At 45.3% G+C, this 20,143-nt stretch overlaps 1 protein-coding gene and 1 long non-coding RNA gene across 2 annotated transcripts in view; both read right to left on the bottom strand.

Annotated features, from left to right (window-relative positions):
* Nucleotides 1-10,397: 10,397 nt before the first annotated feature.
* The window catches only part of LOC116517817 (protein sidekick-1-like), a 359,367-nt gene continuing 349,621 nt past the window's right edge, over nucleotides 10,398-20,143 (bottom strand). The window contains exon 25 of the mRNA XM_032230993.1: nucleotides 10,398-11,030. Within this exon, the coding sequence (XP_032086884.1) occupies nucleotides 10,758-11,030 (273 nt within the window). The 3' untranslated portion in view covers nucleotides 10,398-10,757. The remainder of the gene's footprint in view (nucleotides 11,031-20,143) is intronic.
* LOC116517289 lies at nucleotides 13,261-14,676 on the bottom strand. Its single transcript, XR_004256443.1, has 2 exons — nucleotides 14,502-14,676; nucleotides 13,261-14,451 (listed from the first exon to the last, which is right to left on the bottom strand). It is a non-coding gene; the product is annotated as an uncharacterized LOC116517289 (long non-coding RNA).

Here is a 20,143-nt window from a genome sequence, read left to right as displayed (position 1 = left end):
AATTGAAGTGACCTGTAGATCTGGGTGTCTTCCTGTCTAGTATGGCAGACTTGAAAGGCTTGCTGTGAGCAAAGACACCATCTACTGGAGGATGGCTGTGAAGGTTGGACCATAAGGAAGGCCGAGTGCCAAAGAATGGAGGCCTTTGAACTCTGGTGCTGGAGAAGAAGACTCCTGCATCGAGTCCCTTGGACTGCAGGGCCATCCAACCGGTCAGTCTAGGGGAGATCAACCCAGGCTGCTCTTTAGAAGGCCAGATCCTGAAGAGGAAACTCAAAGACTTTGGCCACCTAATGAGAAGGAAGAAGGACTCTCTGGAGAAGAGCCTCATGCTGGGAAGGATGGAGGGCAAAAGAAGAAGGACTACAAGGCCATCCAACAGGTCAGTCCTAGAGGAGATCAACCCTGACTGCTCTTTAGAAGGCCAGATCCTGAAGAGGAAACTCAAAGACTTTGGCCACCTAATGAGAAGGAAGAAGGACTCCCTGGAGAAGAGCCTCATGCTGGGAACCATGGAGGGCAAAAGAAGAAGGACTGCAAGGCCATCCAACTGGTCAGTCCTAGAGATCCACCCTGACTGCTCTTTAGAAGACCAGATCCTGCTATAGGCTGCTATTTTTACACAGATAGATAGATGGATGGATGGATGGATAAACACAGACAGATGAGAGGGAGGGAGGGAGGGAGGGAGGAAGGGAAGGAGGGAGAGAGATGGATAGATGAATAGACAGATGAGAGAGAGGGAAGGAGAGAGGGGAGGGAGAGAGGGAAGGAGGGAGGGAGAGAGAGGGATGGATAGACAGACAAGAAAGAGGGGAGGAGGGAGGGAAGGAAGGAGGGAGAGAGAGATGGATAGACAGATGAGAGAGTGGGTGGGAGGAAGGGAAGGAGATAGGTAGATAGGTAGGTAGGTAGGTAGGTAGGTATGTAGATAGATAGACAGACAGATGTGAGGTCCTTGCTACTCTCTCTTTTCTTGCAGACATTTCATTACCCAACTAGATAATATCATCAATGCGTTCATAGGCATGCAAGGCACCTATTTTAGATTGTAGGAGAAAGATTTGGGGAGATGGGATCTGGAACATCTTGGGGATGGAAATGAAAGAACCCCCCGGCCTGGATAAAATGCTGCTACTCTGTATGAGGAAAATATTTTTGCCCCTTCTTTGCAGGGTCGTAATGGTTGGCACCAGCCACGTGAGTTGGGAACATATTTTGGAATTTAAATTGGGCCATGTTGACTTTGCGTAGGGCTTCGGGGCAAAACCCGGAGTACTTTCACTGTGTTTTGTTTGATCGGTTTGATTTTGTTTCACGGAATTGTTGCTTTTCGCCCAAGTGGCATTTTAGTTACAGGTTCGGTGGGCTCCCATTTATGGTGGGGAAAAGGGATATAATTAAGCGACGCGAAAACCAGACACAGCTCATCCTGAAAAGAAGAAATTGGCTAACAATGTACACAGGGCTCAAAAAATACAATTAGGCCTGCATTGGATTCCTCCCAGGTGGCTGAAATCAGCCCAAAGCGATGCGCGAACAGCCGAGGAAGAAGGAGTCAGATGCTCCCTTACCTTCTCTAAATGATCCCAACCTGGTTCTCTGGGGCAAACAGTGACAAATGGTCCAATTAACTCTTGCCAGGCAGGGATAGCCAAGTAATCTAGTTAGCGCTCGGTCTAAGGATGGCCAGAGGTGCCCTGCTCAGCCCAGGCGGTGGGATAATATGTTTTTGCTGGATCGTTTGTTGGTTCAGACAAATATTAGCCACTGCTTGTATATATATTCAAGAGAATTAAATGGCGTTTGCTTTTCCTGGCATTCAACAGAGTCAAGATGAGTCTCTCTCTCTCTCCCCCTCCCTCTCCCCCTCCCTCCCTCCATCTATCATCTATTTAAACATTTAACTATCATCAATTATCTATTAGCTTTTTTTCTTATGATTTATCTCTATCATATCTATCATCTCTCTCTTTGCTCTAATCTGTCACTCATCCGTCCATCCGTCCGTCCGTCCGTCCATCCATCCATCCATCCATCCATCCATCCATTCATCTGATCTATCTACCTACCTACCTTATCTATCTGTCTGTCTGTCTGTCTATCTGATCTATCTATCTATCTATCTATCTATCTATCTATCTATCTATCTATCTATCTATCTATCTCTATCTATCTATCTATCTATCTATCTATCTGATCTATCTATCTATCTATCTATCTGTCTGTCTGTCTGTCTATCTGATCTATCTATCTATCTATCTATCTATCTATCTATCTATCTATCTATCTATCTATCTATCTATCTATCTGACCTATCTGTCTGTCTATCTATCTGATCTATCTATCTGATCTATCATCTATCTATCTATCTATCTATCTATCTATCTATCTATCTATCTATCTATCTATCTATCTGACCTGTCTGTCTGTCTGTCTGTCTGTGTCTATCTATCTATCTATCTATCTATCTATCTATCTATCTATCTATCTATCTATCTATCTATCTATCTATCTGACCTATCTGTCTGTCTATCTATCTGATCTATCTATCATCCATCTATCTATCTATCTATCTATCTATCTATCTATCTATCTATCTATCTATCTATCTATCTATCTATCTATCTATCTATCTATCTATCTATCTGACCTATCTGTCTGTCTATCTATCTGATCTATCTATCATCTATCTATCTATCTATCTATCTATCTATCTATCTATCTATCTATCTATCTATCTATCTATCTATCTATCTGATCTATCTGTCTGTCTGTCTGTCTGTCTGTCTATCTATCTGATCTATGTATCTATCTATCTATCTATCTATCTATCTATCTATCTATCTATCTATCTATCTATCTATCTCTATCTATCTATCTGACCTATCTGTCTATCTATCTATCTATCTATCTGACCTGTCTGTCTGTCTGTCTGTCTGTCTGTCTGTCTGTCTGTCTGTCTATCTATCTATCTATCTATCTATCTATCTATCTATCTATCTATCTATCTATCTATCTATCTATCTATCTATCTATCTATCTATCTCTATCTATATCTATCTATCTATCTATCTATCTATCTATCTATCTATCTATCTATCTATCTATCTATCTATCTATCTGATCTATCTGTCTGTCTGTCTGTCTGTCTGTCTGTCTGTCTGTCTGTCTATCTGATCTATCTATCTATCTATCTATCTATCTATCTATCTATCTATCTATCTATCTATCTATCTATCTATCTGACCTATCTGTCTGTCTATCTATCTGATCTATCTGATCTATCTATCTATCTATCTATCTATCTATCTATCTATCTATCTATATCTATCTATCTATCTATCTATCTAGTCTATCTATCTATCTATCTAGTCTATTTATCTATCCATCCATCCATCCATCCATCCATCCATCCATCCATCTATCTATCTATCTATCTATCTATCTATCTATCTATCTGATCTATCTGTATGTCTATCTATCTATTTATCTGTCTGTCTGTCTGTCTGTCTGTCTGTGTCTATTTGTCTATTTATCCATCCATCCATCCATCCATCCATCCATCCATCCATCCATCCATCCATCCATCCATCTATCTATCTATCTATCTATCTATCTATCTATCTATCTATCTATCTATCTATCTATCTAGTAAAGGTTCCCCTTGCACATATGTCCTAGTTGTTCCTGACTCTAGGGGGGCAGTTCTCATCTCCATTTTAGAGCCAAAGAGCCAGCGCTGTTCGAAGATGCCTCTGTGGTCATCTGGCCGGCATGACTAAACGCTGAAGGTGCATGGAATGCTGGTACCTTCCTATTTTTCTACTTGCATTTGTTAACATGCTTTCGAACTGCTAGGTTGGCAGAAACTGGGACAAGTAACAGGAGCTCACTCCATTTGTGTGGCGCTAGGGATTCAAACCGCTGAACTGCCGACCTTTCTGATCGACAAGCTCAGCATCTTAGCCACTGAGCCACTGCGTCCCACCTATATATATAATCTCTCTCTCTCTCTCTCTCTTATCCATCTCTCTCTCTTATCAATATTATCTCTCTGTATGAATATTCTATCTATCTATCTATCTATCTATCTATCTATCTATCTATCTATCTATCTATCTATCTATCTATCATCTATCTATCTATCTATCTATCTATCTATCTATCTATCTATCTATCTATCTATCTAATTTTTAAACCACTCTTCTCCTTCACAGAGGGACTTTGGGCCGAGAAAAATGAAATATTAAAATATAAAAGCAATTTACAAAAGTTAAACATTCCTGCCGTTTGATGGTGTTAAAAGTATCTATTGCCCCAGGATGTAAGCTGTTCCAACTTAAGCTGCCTTTTTGCAATTGACCGATGGGGATTTTGTCAATGCCGGTGGGGTTTATGCTGTTATTTACCAATGCAGTTGCGGAGTCTCTGCCCATCCACAGATCAATTTGTCTTGTTCCTTTCCAGCATCTTCAAAGAGTCTACAGAGGAAAGAGTCTCACCAGTAGGGGGCCTCCTTCTGACAACCTTGACTGATTACCGGCAGCGAATCTGGCAGGTCAATGACAGTGCCCCCTGCTGGATTTTGCCAGCAGTGCATGAGCTTGCTGCACCCTCCTCAAAGGACCAATCTCTTGTGCCAATGCTTACAAGGAGAAAATGTGTGGATCTGGGTGGAAACAGGGGGCCTGTGAAGGCCCCTCAAGTCTTGGGAAGGCAACATTGACACTTGCGATAGGAAAGGAAGAAGTGCTAATATTTCTTCAAGGTAGGATCGTCGTTGAAACTTTACCCGTGGGAGGGGTTAGCTGATGTAGGCCATATAAAGTGGTATCAACACTTCATGTGATCTTGATTCTCTCCCTCTGTTGATGCAGCCTAGAACTGTGTTGGCTTTTTTGGCAGCTGCTGCACACGGCTGGCTCCTATTTAAACGGTTGTCCACTTGGACTCCAAGATCCCTCTCACAGTTACTACTATTGAGTGAGGTACCACCTATACCATACCAATACATTTGCTTTTTCTTGCCTAAATGTAGAACCTGACTTTTTTCACCCTTGAATTCCCTTTTGTTAGATAGGGCCCAATGTTCAAGTCTGTCAAGATCCTTCTGTATCTTAAGCCTATCTTCTTTATTTATTATTTCATTTTATTTATTTATTTAGTTTGTCACCGATGTACAAGATAACAGGAATAAGAATAAACACGAATAAGAACACAGGAAATGGGTACAAATAAATGGGGACAGTTGGCTATTCCTGCCAGCTTGGTGTCATCTGCAAATTTGATGCGTCCCCCATCTATCCCCTCGTCCAGGTCATTGATGAAGATGTTAAGAGAGTATTACAAAATAAAAATAAAATGAAAATAAATTAAAGCGGCCTTTGGGATTAATCCTATGGTTAGAGCTGTTGTGTATCAAGACCATCGTCTAACGCATGATGATGAGAGTGAAGGAATAAAATTCAACTTCGGCGTCTTAAGGATATCCAATTCTGCAGCTTTTCAATCGGCCTCTCTTCCAATTGGGTTGTAACCGAATAAACGCAGCCAATAAAAACAGAATGAGAGAGATGGATGGGGAGTGGAAGAGCAGAAATTACTTCGTTAGTGTCAACGAGTTTTAAAAGAACCACCTTTTGATATCTTCCATTTGAAAGGCAAATAGGAGGCGGGAATGCTTTCTCAAGCAAATTCCTCTTATTTTGGGAAAACGCTCTCACGCCGTGGCATCGCCTATTTTCCATTATCAATTCTCTCTTTGGGGAAATGGTGTCTGTTAAAAGTTCATTGCTTTTTTTTTATTTTTCCTATTATTATTGTGGGGTTTTGGTGCACTATTTTGTGCTATTCTTTCCAAACGATTTCCTTAAAGAAAAGTGAGAGCTGCACTAACACGACGAGACGCGTGGCTGGGTCCTTATTTCAAGTTGATGGGAAAAATCTCCACTTCTGGGCAAAACATCCAGATAGTTTTCTCAGCTGCAAAAATAAAAATAAAAATACAAAAGAATTGGTTGGCCTGGTCTTCTTCTGAGATAGATCCATATCCATATCTGTTGTGGCCCAGCAGGAGCCGTTTGAGCCGCTGATGGACTCGGATAGCGAGGAACCCTAGGAGTCTGCAATGGAAGATGTGGAGGACCCTGGGCAGGGTTCAGACTCAGTGCAGGGACCAGAGAGGCTGGTTGGACACCAGGAGGCGCCTGACGCATGGAGCAATGGGGAAGATCAAAGGGAGTTTGTCCCTGACACCAGGCAACGAAGGGCGGAGAAACGGAGGCAGCGGTTATGGAGACGGACTCATAAGAGATAATCAAGCCCAGGTGGTTGTGGCTTGGCCACTCCCAAGAGAGTATATAAGAAGAAACTTTGGGAGGAGTCCTTTTGCAGGACACAACCGTTCGTAGTAATCTGTAGAACTCCTTGTCTGGTCTGCCTTGTGTTCCCATGCCTGTTGGAGTCTGGGTTGCTGCCAACGTCTTGCCAGTGAGTTGTGTCTGGGCTTTCAGCCAACAGGATTATAATTGCTGTGAATAAAGAGTGGCAAACAGCTAAGCCTGTGTCTGCGTTCATTACCATATGTAGGGGGGCCAGAACACCTATCTATCTATCTATCTATCTATCTATCTATCTATCTATCTATCTATCTATCTATCTATCTATCTATCTATCTATCTTTCTACCTACCTACCTACCTACCTACCTACCTACCTACCTACCTAACCTACCTACCTTATCTATCTATCTATCTATCTATCTATCTACCTACCTACCTACCTACCTACCTACCTACCTACCTACCTACCTACCTACCTTATCTATCTATCTATCTATCTATCTATCTATCTATCTATCTATCTAATCTAATCTAATCTAATCTAATCTAATCTAGCTAATCTATCTATCTATCTATCTATCTATCTATCTATCTATCTATCTATCTATCTATCTATCTATCTATCTATCACAACCTCCCAAGCCAGCCAACAGCCCTGGAATTCCTTGGTAGATGCTAAGGAAATATGACCCACACCACACTGTGCATGCTGATTGATATAACCAATATCTTATTGAAAAGGCAAATGAGATGCAGATGGTCCTTGACTTATAACGTTCCCGACTCTAGGGGGCGGTGCTCATCTTTGTTTCAAAGCCGAAGAGCCAGCACTGTCTGAAGTCGTCTCTGTAGTCATGTGGCCAGCATGACTCAACGCCGGAGGCGCACGGAACACTGTGACCTTCCCACCAAAGGTGGTTCCTATTTTTCTACTTGCATTTTTTACATGCTTCCGAACTGCTAGGTAGGCAGAAGCTGGGACGAGGAACGGGAGCTCATACCATTAAACAGTGCTAGGGATTCAAACCACTGAACTGCCAGCCTTTCTGATTGCCAAGCTCAGTGTCTTAGCCACTGAGCCACCGCATCCCTATTCGTTCAGTTTTTCTTTTTATCTCTTTCTAAAACTAAAGTCAGATGAAAGAACATTTGAGTGCTTCTATCGCCACAATCTTGTAAAGAACCAGAGTAATAAATGGGGTAGATCCTGAATAATTCCTAATTTTGCAGAGAAGTTATCCCACGTTTCTAATTTTAGTAGAGGGGAGCAAAGTTAAGGCACAGTGACCTACAGTATTTGCAAAGCGGTAAACCTAGTAAATCTTCGGAGATATTTCTGGGAGAATAATGTGTAGAGCTTGCAGAAGAAGGAAGATTGTGATCTGAGTACAGAGGAGATGCTTCCAGGTTATTTAATGATAGTGACAGCACAATTTTTCTTTCCCCCTTTTTAACTAAAGCTGGTTAGGAAAAATAAAATAACAAAGAACCAAACTTGACAAACTTGAACATTGGGCGCTATCTAATAGAATGAAATCCAATGGTGAAAAGAGGAAGGTTCTACATTTAGGCAAGAAAAATGAAATGCACAGGTACAGTATAGGTGGTACCTTGCTCAATAGCAGTAACTGTGAGAGGGATCTTCTTGGAGTCCTAGTGGACAACCATTTAAATAGGAGCCAGCCGTGGGCAGCAGCTGCCAAAAAAGCCAACACAGTTCTAGGCTGCATCAACAGAGGGATGGAATCAAGATCACGTGAAGTGTTGATACCACTTTATAATGCCTTGGTAAGGCCATACCTGGAATACGGCATCCAGTTTTGGTCGCCATGATGTAGAAAAGATGTGAAGTCTCTAGAAAGAGGGCAGAGAAGAGCAACAAAGAGGATTAGGGGACTGGAGCCTAAAACATATGAAGAACGGTTGCAGGAACTGGGTAGGTCTAGTTTAATGAAAAGAAGGACCATGGAAGACATGATAGCAGTGTCCCAATATCTCAGGGGCTGCCCCAAAGAAGAGGGAGTCAAGCTATTCTCCAAGGCACCTGAGGGCAGGACAAGAAGCAACGGGTGGAAACTAATCAAGGAGAGTAGCAACTTAGAACTAAGGAGAAATTTCCTGACAGTGAGAACAATTAATCAGTGGAACAGAAATTGTCTCCAGAAGTTGTGAATGCTCCAACACTGGAAGTTTTTAAGAAGAGGTTGGATAGCCATTTGTCTGAAATGGTAGAGGGTTTCCTGCCTAAGCAGGGGGTTGGACTAGAAGACCTCCAAGGTCCCTTCCAACTCTGTAATTCTAATATGTGAAAGGATTCTGGGCTTAGTGGTAGAATTGCCACCTCTCTTGGTCCAATCTGTGATCCGAAGTCTTTTTGGGAAAAAAGTCCTCCCTCTCTCTCTCTCTCTCTCTCTCTCTCTCTCTCTCTCTCTCTCCCTCTCCCTCTCTCCCTCCCTCCCTCCCTCTCTCTCTCTCTCTCCATCCTTGTTTTTTGCTTCAGTAGGTCTCGTCCAAACGATCAATACAATGAAATAATTACTCTTACCTGTTCAGCTCCGAAGACCAGCCGGATTCGGTGATGAAGTGTTGTAATTTCTTCTAAAAATACACAACAACTTAATTAAAACTATCAAGCCGCTCCAACCCGCTCCCTCTTTGTCCATAATGTTCGCAAGGGGGAGAATCATTAAGCCCACGCGTCTAAGGCCTGGAGAAGCGATGGTTGAAGAGCTGAGAGAAATGGCACCTTCTGTCCAGGGATGACCTTTTGTTTCTTACCTCCCTTTGGGTCAACTTTATTTAATCATGAAAAAAAAGGAGATTGAGCTCGACAGCCAGAGGTGGCATTTGCCGGTTCTCTGAACTACTCGAAATTTCCGCTACCGGTTCTCCAGAACCTGTCAGAACCTGCTGGATTTCACCCATTGCTGAAACTGGAGAAAAGCATTCTGATAGAAAAGCCATGGCCCCAACTGCTTACCTTTCCCCCACATTACAGTGATGTGGGTCCCTTTCTGAGCACAGATTGGTTCTCCTCTTCAAAGCTGCTACTGGGAATTTTTTTTTAGAATTCCAGGTGTGCCGAGTTCTCCCCGAGGGGAGAGTTCCAGATAAGGAACTTCTCACGGTCCTTTAAAATCTCTCCTATCCACAGAAATACCTTTGGTGTTTCGCCTTAATTTACGTGAATGAATTGCTGCCTAATTTGAAAGGAGGGAATGGACTTCTTGGATTAGAGAAAGAAAGAAAGAGGAAGAAAGAAAGAAAAAGAGAAGAGAGAGAGAGAAAGAGAAAAGAGAAAGAAAGAAAGAAATAGAAAAGAGTGAAAGAAGAAAGAATAAAAAAGAGAGAAAAAGAATAAAGAGAAAAGAGAGAGAAGGAGAAAAGAGAGAAAGAAGGAAGAATGAGAAACACAGAGAAAAGGAATAAAGAAAGAGAAAGAAGGAATGAGAAAGAGAGAGAAAAAGAATAGAAAAGAGAGAAAAGAAGGAAGGAAGAAGAAAGTGCAAGAAAGAAGAAAGAGAAAAGAAAAAGAGAAGAAAGAGAAAGGAAGAATGAAAGAAAAAAGGAAGAGAAAAAAGAAAGAAAAAAGAAAGAGAAAGAGAAGAAAAAGAGAAGAGAAAGAAAAAGAGAGAATGAAAGAAGAAAAAGAAAAAAGAGAAAGAAGAGACAGAAAAAGAATAAAGAAAAAGAAAAGGGAGAGAAAGAGAAAAGAGAGAAAGAAAGAATGAGAGAAAAAAGAATAAAGAAAGAGAAAGAAAGAATGAGAAAGAGAGAGAAAAAGAATAGAAAAGAGAGAAAGGAAGAAAGGAAGAAAAAAGAAAGTGCGAGAAAGAAGAGAAAATAAAAAGAGGAGAGAGAGAAAGAGAAAGAGAGAAAGAAAGGAAGAATGAAAGAAAAAAGAAAGAAAAAAGGAAAGAAAAAAAGAAAGAGAAAGAAGAAAGAGAAAGAGAAGAGAAAGAGAAAAAGAAAGAAAAAAGAAAGAGGAAAAAAGAAAGAGAAGGAAGAGAGAGAGAGAAAGAAAAAAGAGAGAGAGAAGAAAGGAAACCCAGACGACATTAAAAAAGCATAGTTTTATTTTTAAAAAATTCTTTTAAATCATATTCCAAAGTGGTTAAAATGGTCCGGTTTTGATCATTGATGGGATTTTCAAAGGGGGAGAAGAAGAAGAAGAAATCAAAGCAAACTCATCAGCTCCGTGTCTTAAAGTGTTGATTGTCTTGAAAAAAAAGAAAGAAAAAAGGACACCCCAAAGACATTCACATGTACATCCATTCTACCCTGATAAAGAGAAAGATACCCCCAGTTCACTGCCTGTTCTGTGCCGCCCAGAGTCGCGTCGGGATGGGCCGCCGTCGACCCCAACCTTGGCCGGGCCGCTGAATTTGAGGCCGCTGCTCTTTTTGCGCGGGTGCTAGACGAAGGAAGAGAACCCTGTCACGGGAGTCCTTGAACCCGGAGTGGGCTGCCCTGTCGGCGTGTAGACCCCGCCCGAACTCTGCGTGGTGATCACAGTCTGGAAGTACGGTTCGGCCTCGCTCCCCACCCGCTCCTCGTATCTGTAAGGCGTCGAATGCTTTGTGCCCTTTTGCTGGCGTTTCCACGAATTGTAGTAGCTGGGGTCGCTCATGTAGTGGTTGACGAACGAATGCTTTGGCAGCTCATCTTCGTAGTCGGAGTCCGTCCCCTGTGAGTGGAGAGAGAAAACGGTCTGGTTAATGTCTCGGTCATGGTTGTTCTGGCCGAGGCTTCCCAAGAACAGGGAGTGAACTCCTTGTCCCGATAAAAGCCGCTTTTATTAACTGACTGTGAATTCTTCCCATTCACATCCAGCAAAGTCTTTCAAAGGAGGATTTACGGTCACAGACCTTATCTGGCTTGGAGAGCTGCCAGGATGATCTCTGCAGAACTTGGCAAGGAGCCTCGGAGAGTCACAAACCAATGAAGCAAATTAATGGTCTCCTGCAAACTCCACTCCCCTTTTGCTCCTCTTTTACTTCTTCTGGGAGAGGCCATTCATCCTCCACCTGTGGCCTTACTCCCAAGTCAATCCTTGTTTTTTAGCTGTTCCCTTCGTCCCGCAACTCTGCGCATGCACACACTCGGAACAGGCTCCAGCTGTTCTTCTGCCTCACTGATGTCTGACTTTGAAGGCAGCTGATAACTGGCATACGGCCTTGGCCCCCTCTCTCCCTCCGACACAGAGCCCTCCTCAGAGCCTTCCCCAGACTCCAGAACTGGCCCATGTTCCTCCCCAACCTCCTCACTGTCTGAATAGGCTGCCAGCTCTACTGGCGGGCCACAACAATGGTGTGGTCCGTGCGGTCATCGTTTTTGGAATGGTGAATCTGTAGGTTGGAGGACCGAGAGACAGCTCTACTACAGGTTGCAGAGAAGAAGGCGAATGATGCAACTCCCTGAAACGTTAAGGTGTGCAATTCAAGAGAGCAGGGTACAGGAATCGCGTGGCACTGGAAGCAAAAAGGCGCCATGCCTTATCTTCAGGGTGGCAGGAAAGCAGGGCTTTGTCTGTTCCACCTTGTCTCGAGTCTTCTTCAAACCTCTCCCAGGTGTGGATCAGGATGTTTAGCCTACCGCACTGAATCTCGTATGTATGTGTTTTCAGGAAGGACTGCAATCTCTCCTTGAGTTGATCCTTCCAACTGGACTCATCGTCCTCTTTTAATGACCCCATAATCCCTGGATTATGGGCAACTGAATGAAGCTAGTAGAGAATTTTACTGGCCAGATGCTCTCCCTGTTACCAATGAGGAGTTTTGTTCAGCAGATATATTCTCATTGTGCCCAGAGAGAGAAATAATCTGCCTCGACCTAGGATCGAGCTTACAGCCTCCCGAGTGTGAGGCGAGAGCTCCCACCTCTAGGCCACCCCACCACTTCATTCCTCCAACTTCAAGAAATATTGAAGGGGGGGACGTTCTGTGGAACTTGGTTCCCAGCTTGGTTGCTTTGGGAGGAACTCATGTGAACCGTGACTCTTGTTTCTCTTTTGAAAGGGATTCTGGCCAACGTATCACCTATAAACTCTTTTGATTTGATGCCCCCAAAGGTTTGAGTCAGGGGTGAAATCCACCTACCTTTGCTTCAGTAGCAATGTGAGCGCTTTCTAGCTAGTATAAATCATGTGTCACAGCTGATCGTTGCAAAAACCAGTTCTCTGGTAGCATTTTTTTTAATTACTAGTTCCAGTGAACAGGTAGCATTTTTTTTAACTACTAGTTCCAGTGAACAGGTAGCATTTTTACTATTGGTTTGGGTGAACCGGTCCGAACCGGTAGCATTTTTTTTACTATTAGTTCCAGTGAACAGGTAGCATTTTTACTACTGGTTTGGGTGAACCGGTCCGAACCGGTAACATTTTTTTTAACTACTAGTTCCAGTGAACAGGTAGCATTTTTACTACTGGTTTGGGTGAACCTGTCCGAACCGGTAGCATTTTTTTTTACTACTAGTTCTAGTGAACAGGTAGCATTTTTACTACTGGTTTGGGTGAACCGGTCCGAACCGGTAACATTTTTTAACTACTAGTTCCAGTGAACAGGTAGCATTTTTACTACTGGTTTGGGTGAACCGGTCCGAACCGGTAACATTTTTTTTAACTACTAGTTCCAGTGAACAGGTAGCATTTTTACTACTTGTTCGGGTGAACCGGTCCGAACCGGTAGCATTTTTTTTTACTACTACTTCTGGTGAACAGATGGCCTTTCACCCCTGATTTGAGTCCAACAGTTAGATCTTAGAATGGTTTCTCTGCTCCCTTAGAACCACATTCAAATCCAACTCACAGGGGCCCCATTTTGTATATCCCCCAGTGCCCCAGAGTGGCATTTGGACGGTCCGGGAGAGGCACCCCTTAATTTATTATCTTTTAAGTGTGACATTCTCTATTTTATCTGTTGTTAAAAACACATTTGAGAACTCTGAATCTGAACGATACAGTTTGAGACGCATAAAATCAATTTTCGCTATGCAGCTGCCGGTATAATGAGACTCTTACCTGGCGGTTTTTAGCGGTGAGCGAGGGGCTCCACCAGATAAGAAGACGGAGGCAAACTCACGGGGAGAAGGTGTGTGTGTGTGTGTGTCGGTGTATATGTGTGTGTGTGTATGGAGGAAACTGGCAAGCAAATTAGGAATTATAGCCACTTGAAAAGAGCTGCAGGGAATTGGAAGGAGGGGGGTATCCGTAATCTGCCCTCCCCGTGGCAAAAATGGCCCGTTCAGCTGTTCCTGTGAAAATAGAGGATACTAAAGCCCTCTCTGGCTCTGTTTAGTTTACAGGCCCAGCAGGGAAATGACAGAAGGGAAATGACAGGAATAATGAATTCCAGCCTGATTAGAAATTTCTATTTCTGTATGCATCACTATTCAAAGAGAGATCCAGCCGCCCGAAGAGGCTAAATCTAAGCGCTTTGCTTTCATGTCTCATGTGCTATTATGAACAAGGTATACGCGGCCAAAGCTTGGATGGAAAGATGGAGCGGGATCAATGCAGGGAGTTCTCAACCTTCTCAGAACTGAGGAAGCTTCTTGGAGGAGAAGCGAAAACATCTTCAAAGAAAAACCATAAAGTTCCAGTCGCCTTTTGAACAAGCGCCATAGGGGTGTCTAACCTGTGGAGGCATCAAGCTTGCGGTTGATGGTCTACCATAGGGGTCTCCAACCTTGGGAACTTTAAGACCTATGGAGACATTGATCTTGAGGTTGATGGTCTACTATAGGAGTGTCCAACCTTGGCAACTTTAAGACCTATGGAGACATTGGGCTTGCAGTTGATGGTCTACTATAGGGGTCTCCAACCTTGGCAACTTTAAGACCTATGGAGACATTGGGCTTGCAGTTGATGGTCTACTATAGGGGTCTCCAACCTTGGCAACTTTAAGACCTATGGAGACATTGGGCTTGCAGTTGATGGTCTACTATAGGGGTCTCCAACCTTGGCAACTTTAAGACCTATGGAGACATTGGGCTTGCAGTTGATGGTCTACTATAGGGGTCTCCAACCTTGGCAACTTAAGACCTATGGAGACATTGGGCTTGCAGTTGATGGTCTACTATAGGGGTCTCCAACCTTGGCAACTTAAGACCTATGTTGATGGTCTATTATAGGGGTCTCCAACTTTGGCAACTTTAAGACCTATGGAGACATTGAGCTTGTAGTTGATGGTCTATTATAGGGGTCTCCAACCTTGGCAACTTTAAGACTTGTAGAGGCATTGAGCTTGCAGTTGATGGTCTACTATAGGGACTTCCAATCTTGGCAACCTTAAGACCTGTGGAGGCATCAAGCTTGGGGTTGATGGTCTACCATAGGGGTGTCCAACCTTGGCAATCTTAAGACCTGAGGACTTCAACTCCCAGAATTCCCCAGCCATCTTGACATGGTAGCGCAGGCTGGCTGGGGGATTCTGGGCGTTGAAGTCCCCAGGTCTTAAAGTTGCCAAGATTGGATGTCCCTATGGTAGACCATCAACCCCAAGCTTGATGCCTCCACAGGTCTTAGGATTGCCAAGGTTGGACACTCCTGCTGGTGGACAAGGCCAGCGAGATCAGCCCCGAGCATTAAGCATGCTCAGGTTCCGATGCCGGGACCTTGGCAAATGTTCCTTGCAGCCCTCCCTCATGATTACCCGAATGGCCTCCGTCCCGGCTTACGGCTCAAAAAGAGCACGTTCCTTTTTAATGACTTCAAAGTATTGACTAAGTGGCAATGCAGCAGGGCCGTGTGGTCTCGGCGGTGCAGTGATCGCTGCATCCTCCCGACGGTTGCCAGGGCAACAGCATCGGCCCGGAATTTGATTGGGTGCTCAGGTAGATTGGAAATTGACCAGCCAAAGTGCACTGATGCCTGGGCAGCCAGAAAAACAGAGAAAATGCCCCAAATACATATATATTTATATATATATATGTATTGGTCAGGTGGATGAAACAAAGGCCGAGAGCAGATAAATTGGAGAACTCCCGGGCTGGCTTTCGCTTAAAGCCGGCATTGTGGGGGGATTTCAAAAGCGTGGCAGCTGTCAAATTTCGGTCGGAAACAGGCTGAGCAAAAGAATTGGGTACCTTTTCTTTTTGATCGCGAGAGAGGCAAACGGCTGGGTGGGCTTGAATCCTTTCAAAAGGCATCAGAAGAAGAGAGGGGGAAAAAAAAACCCCTTTGGTTGGTTTCTATCTCCTCTCTCCAGCCTTTCCTTTCCTAAGACCGATAAATGCTGCCACCTTCATCAAAATGCAAGATCCCAGTGTGGGGTGTTGGCAGAAAGCCTCGGGTCCCTTAATCCGGCCCCCAATGCATTGCTTTGTGCGGGGAGGGGGTGGGGGGGTGTCCACGCTCTTAGATGGTCTGGAGTGGAAGAGGCTTAATGATATGCAGTCTGCGAGCAGACACGTCTCATCTTCAATAATAATATTAATATGACTTCTTTCCATCTCTCTGTCTCTCTCGGTTTCTGTCTCTCTCTCTATGTCCCACCCCTCTCTGTCCCCCTCCTCTCTCTGTCTCTCTCTGTCTACCCCTCTCTCTGTCCCTGTCTCTCTGTCTCTGTCTCTCTCTCTCTCTCTCTATGTGTGTGTTGCTCTCTCTCTTTGTCCCTCTCTCTCTCTCTTTGCCTCTCTGTCCCTGTCTCTCTCTCTGCCTCACCATCTCTCTGTCTCTCTCTCTGTCTCTCTCTGTCTCTGCCTCTCTCTGTGTTTTTCTGCCTCTCTGTCCCTGTCTCTCTCTCTCTGCCTCTCTGTCCCTGTCTCTCTCTCTGCCTCTCTGTCTCTCCATCTCTCTCTCTCCCTTTCTGTCCCCATCTCTCTTTCTCTCTCCCTGTCTCTGTCTCTCTCTCTCTCTCTGTCTACCCCTCTCTCCGTCCCTGTCTCTCTCTCTCGCTGTGTCGCTCTCTCTCTTTGTCCCTCCCCCCCTCTCTCTCTCTGCCTCTCTGTCCCTGTCTCTCTCTCTCTGCCTCTCTGTCTCTCCATCTCTCTCTCTCCCTTTCTGTCCCCATCTCTCTTTCTCTCTCCCTGTCTCTGTCTCTCTCTCTCTCTCTGTCTACCCCTCTCTCCGTCCCTGTCTCTCTCTCTCGCTGTGTCGCTCTCTCTCTTTGTCCCTCCCCCCCCTCTCTCTTTGCCTCTCTGTCCCTGTCTCTCTCTCTCTGCCTCACCATCTCTCTGTCTCTCTCTCTGTCTCTGCCTCTCTCTGTGTTTCTCTGCCTCTCTGTCTCTCCATCTCTCTCTCTCCCTTTCTCTGTCCCCATCTCTCTTTCTCTCTCCCTGTCTCTGTCTCTCTCTCTGCCCACCCCTCTTTCTCTCCCTGTCTCTTTCTCTGTCCCCCCACTCTCTGTCTCTCTTTCTCTCTCTCTCTCTCTCTCTCTCTCTGCCAGCATCTCCCCATTGGTACTCCCTCTGCTTGATGGAAAGGAGCGTTATTGACGTGATTAGCTCGGCCTCGTTAAAATTCAGCTTGCAGGGGATCCAACATGCTTGACCAATGTCACCGTTGACTTTGACAGGAGGGCAAAACATGCAAGAGCCCCACACAAGGTCCGGGGGACAGCCACACACCCATCTCTCGCACACACCTGACTTCGACAGAATTATTTTTTGGGGGTGGAAAATTTAAGGAGCCAAGAAGCAGGCAGGCAGGGGAATTGCTGTCCACTGTCAGTCCTGTGGATTCTCTTGGGCAAAGCTTCCTCCGCGCATTTCCCTTCAAACCGGACTGATTTCAGTTTCCAAGCATGGAGAAGAGAAATCTGATTCGGGATTTCCCAATTTAGGTTTTCCTAGAGCAATACTTCCTCCACATCTGAGACACGGGAAACCAGCCAGCATCAAAAGTCTAACAGGGACGGGCTGGATCATAGCAATAGCAATAGCAGTTCGACTTATCTACCGCTTCATAGGGCTTTCAGCCCTCTCTAAGCGGTTTACAGAGTCAGCATATATCGCCCCCCACAGTCTGGGTCCTCATTTCACCCACCTCGGAAGGATGGAAGGCTGAGTCAACCTTGAGCCGGTGAGATTAGAACCGCCAAACTGCAGATAACAGTCAGCTGAAGTGGCCTGCAGTACTGCACCCTAACCACTGCGCCACCTCGGCTCTTCTCATGGGGGGTGGGGGGAACGTCACAAAACCATTATTGTGTCTGTGCCAAAACTCCTCTCGGGGATGGTTATGGGTTATGGCCTTCTTGACACCACGGGCAAGGGAAGGGTTTAATGAGAGAACAGGAGCCCTACGTTGGGCGATCCCCCCTCCCCTCTCTCTCTCTTGGCTCAGCCAACCGATGTCCTCTCGGCCGGGAGTTGGGTCTTAACGTTCTCTGGGGCACGTGGGGCTCCTGCCACGAATATCAAAAGTGACCCAGCCAACATTGCGCCGTGTGTAATGGCAGGTTTTAATTCCGGGGTGTCACACGGAGAAGAACAGAGGCGCTGCGAGTGCAATCACAAGATAATGTTGTCACTCCCCAGCGGCTCGGTCAGAGGGCAGGAGAAAGCAGCGGGCTGCCAAAGATAATTAACAAGAGGTGAAAGGCAGGTGACCAGGAGGACACCTCAGTGGAAACACGGCCGAGAAGACAATTAATCTTCTCTCTCTCGGGGGCCTCCATGGCCGACCCAGCTTCTTCCTGCGTCCTCCTTGCCAAAGAGCGGAGCTCGTAATATTTCTGCTGCCGTCGCTGCTCTCCCTGATCTCTCAAGTCAGGTTAGAGCAGAGGGCCCCCCAAACTTTTTAAACAATTCATGGTCCCTCACTCTGTTCGGGGGGGGGGCAGACTGGGTGGGTGGGTGGGTGAAGCTAGGTGGTCATGTGACCAGGTGGGCATGGCCAATTTATCAGTCCATTAAACAATACACACAAATTAAACTTTAATTTGTTATGCTCCTGGGGGTGGAAAGCAGGTTAGTGAAGGAATGTGGCTGCCTTGGGGGTGGGTGGGTTGCATCTCTCTCTCTCTCCCTCTTTATCTCTCTATCGCCCTCCCTTCTTTCCCCTCTCACCGCTCCTTCCTTCCTTCATTTCTTCCTTCTTTCCCCTCTCCACCGCACCTTCCTTCCTTCATTTCTTCCTTCTTTCCTCTCTCTACTGCTCATGTCCTTCCTTCTTCATCTCTCTACCATTCCTTCCTTCCTTTCTTCTTTCCTGTCCTCTCTCCACCACTCCTTCCTTCCTTCCCTTCTTCTCTCCACCTCTCCTTCCTTCCTGTCTCCATCACTCCTTCCTTTCTTTCTTCTTTTCCTCCCTCTCTCCATTTCTTCCTTCCTTCTTTCCTCTCTCCACTGCTCCTTCCTTCCTTCTTTCATCTCTCTACCACTCCTTCCTTCCTTTCTTCTTTCCTGTCCTCTCTCCACCACTCCTTCATTCCTTCCCTTCTTCTCTCCACCTCTCCTTCCTTCCTCTCTCCATCACTCCTTCCTTTCTTTCTTCTTTTCCTTCTTCTCTCAATTTTCTTCCTTCCTTCTTTCCTCTCTCCACTGCTCCTTCCTTCCTTCTTTCATCCATCTCTCTACCACTCCTTCCTTCCTTTCTTCTTTCCTGTCCTCTCTCCACCACTCCTTCCTTCCTTCCCTTCTTCTCTCCACCTCTCCTTCCTTCCTCTCTTCATCACTCCTTTCTTTCTTCTTTTCCTCCCTCTCTCCATTTCTTCTTTCCTTCTGTCCTCTCTCCACTGCTCCTTCCTTCCTTTCTTCTTTCCTGTCCTCTCTCCACCACTCCTTCCTTCCTCTCTCCATCACTCCTTCCTTTCTTTCTTTTCCCCCTTTTCTCCATTTCTTCCTTCCTTCCTTCTTTCCTCTCTCCACTGTTCCTTCCTTCCCTTCCTCTCTCCACCACTCCTCCCTCCCTCCCCTTTTCCTTCCCCTCCCTCCCCACAGACAGGACTTTTCATGTAAACCTTACTGTGGGAGGAGGGGACTTCCTGGGGGCGTGGCCTGTTGCCGAGGAGGGCTCCACCGAGCTCCTCAGAGATCTGGTCTGTATATCTAAATAAGATCATAGATAGCACCCCTTTTTGGCTAAGAAAGGGGCAGGGAGGGTAGCTCCGTAGACTAGGGTCTATTCGTAAGCCACAGCCTTTTTCTTTTTTTGGCTGTGGAAGAGATTAGATCCAGCCGAAGCGGAGCTTTTATCTCCGGCCAGTTCTTCTCAGCTGCCTTTTTTTTTTTTTGGCAGCCCCAGACAGGCTAGCCCCCCCCAGGACAAAACAAAGTTTTTTTCAAGCTAGATTTGATACGGGAGGGTACCACCCCTGTGAGATTTATGTGGGAGGAGGGATTGCGGAGAGGTATCCTAACCTGTCAAAGCCTTTTCCTCCCAGAGCTCCAGCCCAGGAGGATCTCCTCTGCCAGAGCACGAGGCAGGGGGTCCCTAATCAACATGCCCCTGGCATTCGCCTTGATTGATTGCATTTCCCTTTCACAATCTGGCATTTTCAGATCCGCAGATAGAAACGCAGGCATTGTGTTGAGAAGGGAGGGTGGGAGGGGGGACAGGGAGGGTCATTCTGCCTTGTCAACTTGAGGCTTTCAAGATAATATTGCCTTACATGGGGAAATGGATTAAAATGGGAAGTCGAAAGGAGACAGCAGCGAATCTTCCAAACTGAGCAATAGAAAGATTTCCTGAGCAATCTTTATCCCCCGAAAACCATGATTGGTTAGGTGGAAAGCCATGGCCCAGTTGAGTAGAATAACCCCTGTCAGTCCTGGGAACCATCTTTGGCATTGGGCCTTCCGGCCTGCCACATTTACTGCGGTGGGAAAATGGAAGGGTGGCTTACATGGTAATGGGGA

This window comes from Thamnophis elegans, chromosome 14 (assembly GCF_009769535.1).
Source record: "Thamnophis elegans isolate rThaEle1 chromosome 14, rThaEle1.pri, whole genome shotgun sequence".
NCBI classification, from domain to species: domain Eukaryota; kingdom Metazoa; phylum Chordata; class Lepidosauria; order Squamata; family Colubridae; genus Thamnophis; species Thamnophis elegans.
This window is presented reverse-complemented; position numbering and strand designations above follow the sequence as displayed.